This window comes from Psammomys obesus, unplaced genomic scaffold, assembly GCF_907164565.1.
Source record: "Psammomys obesus unplaced genomic scaffold, mPsaObe1.curated_primary_1811, whole genome shotgun sequence".
Classification (NCBI taxonomy): Eukaryota; Metazoa; Chordata; class Mammalia; order Rodentia; family Muridae; genus Psammomys; species Psammomys obesus.
This window is the reverse complement of record NW_026596085.1, coordinates 62,841-64,254: the sequence shown is the minus strand read 5'-3', so window position 1 is coordinate 64,254 and position 1,414 is coordinate 62,841. Positions and strand designations below refer to the sequence as shown.

At 61.0% G+C, this 1,414-nt stretch overlaps 1 protein-coding gene across 1 annotated transcript in view; it reads right to left on the bottom strand.

The window, feature by feature from the left end:
* Positions 1-358: 358 nt before the first annotated feature.
* Positions 359-1,414, bottom strand: part of Krt84 (keratin 84) — a 6,179-nt gene continuing 5,123 nt past the window's right edge. Inside the window, exon 9 of the mRNA XM_055626997.1 lies at positions 359-696. Within this exon, the coding sequence (XP_055482972.1) occupies positions 359-696 (338 nt within the window). The remainder of the gene's footprint in view (positions 697-1,414) is intronic.

The following is a 1,414-nucleotide window of genomic DNA, read 5'->3' as shown; positions in this document are numbered from 1 at the left end:
GGGTCAGGGAGGGGAGAAAGAACCATCTTCTGCCAGGGGAGGGGAGTGGCAGGCGGAGGACGCCTGTAGACCCGGGGCTCTGCTCGCGCTTGCTCCCAGCGGTCCCTTCCTCCCCAGCGCACTGCTCTCTGTGAAAAGGAGTTTCCTGTGGCTGGAGCCTGAGGGAACGGGGGAGAAGCTGGTGCCCCTCGGGTTGTGGGTGGCGTGTCTCCACAGCGAACAGCCCTCCAGGAGCACATGGGCGAGGGTTGTGCGCTGGCAGGAAGAATGGCCGGAGACCCCTCAGGACCTCAGGGGACAGAAGCAGGGTGTGTCCAGCAGGCTCCTCTCCAGGCAGTGGCCACCTGGTGCCAGGGGCTCAGTACCTGGTCCTGCGGGAGGTGCTGGTGGATGAGAAGCGGACGCTGGAGCTTCTGTTGCCACGGCCACCACTGCAGCTGCTGAAGCCGCCCTCAGCGGGCAGTGGGCAGGGGGCGCAGGGGGCGCAGGCATCGCCCACCAGCATTGAGCCTCCTCTGGCCCCAGAGCTCAGCAGGTCCCCGCCAGCCCTCAGGCTCGAGGAAGCCAGGGCCCCCCCAGTGGCGCGGATGCTGTTGCTGCTGCTGGAGAAGGCACCTCCACCACCTCGGGAAAGGCCGGATCCAGACACCCAGGGCTCAGGGCCACATAGCACACCTCCCCGAGAGCTGCTCACGGCTGTGGAGGAGGAAGGAAAGTAACACTGAGTCCTGGCCTCACGAGCCACTTGCTGAGAGGCTCGAAGATTGAGACTACATGAAAGAGAGACATCCGGGGGAAGTGGGGGATGCCGCCTACACCCCTGCGTATTTGCCTATGCCCACAGGTTAGCTGCCACCAGTACGTGCGTATGTCTGCAAACTACTGCTTGTCTGTGTCACACGCCAGGTGGATTCTGAGAGGCCAAGGAACGTGTGTCATGCAGACAGCTGGAGCGGTGGCCCTCACAAAACCAAAGGGCCCTTTTCTCTGCCATATTTCTGCCCCACTGATGACTCTGCTCTGCAGCCCCGCTGGGTCCCACTAGACACAGCCGCTGGACACAGCCGCTGGACACAGAGGGGCCCTCTGGACCACCAGGACCAGAGTCCAGCCTTGCTTGAGGCTGCTCCTGCCTGTGTGTTTTACATTCTCTTTTTTGTTTTTGTACCAGAGTGCTTGCTCCACCACGCTTTGGGACAGCTATGCTCTCTGTAGAGGCAGCAGGAGGGAAGGGGCCGTGTCCGCTGAGCATTGCCCTATCCCTGACACCCAGACAGGAGTCCCTTTGACACAGCCTTTCCATTCTTTCTAAGTTCCTGTGATGGTGGCCTACAAGGCCGAAAGTCTCTTTCTGGGAACCTTCTCCCACCTCGAAGGCCACGTAGACCGCTGTTTACTCTTTTTTTTTTTTTTT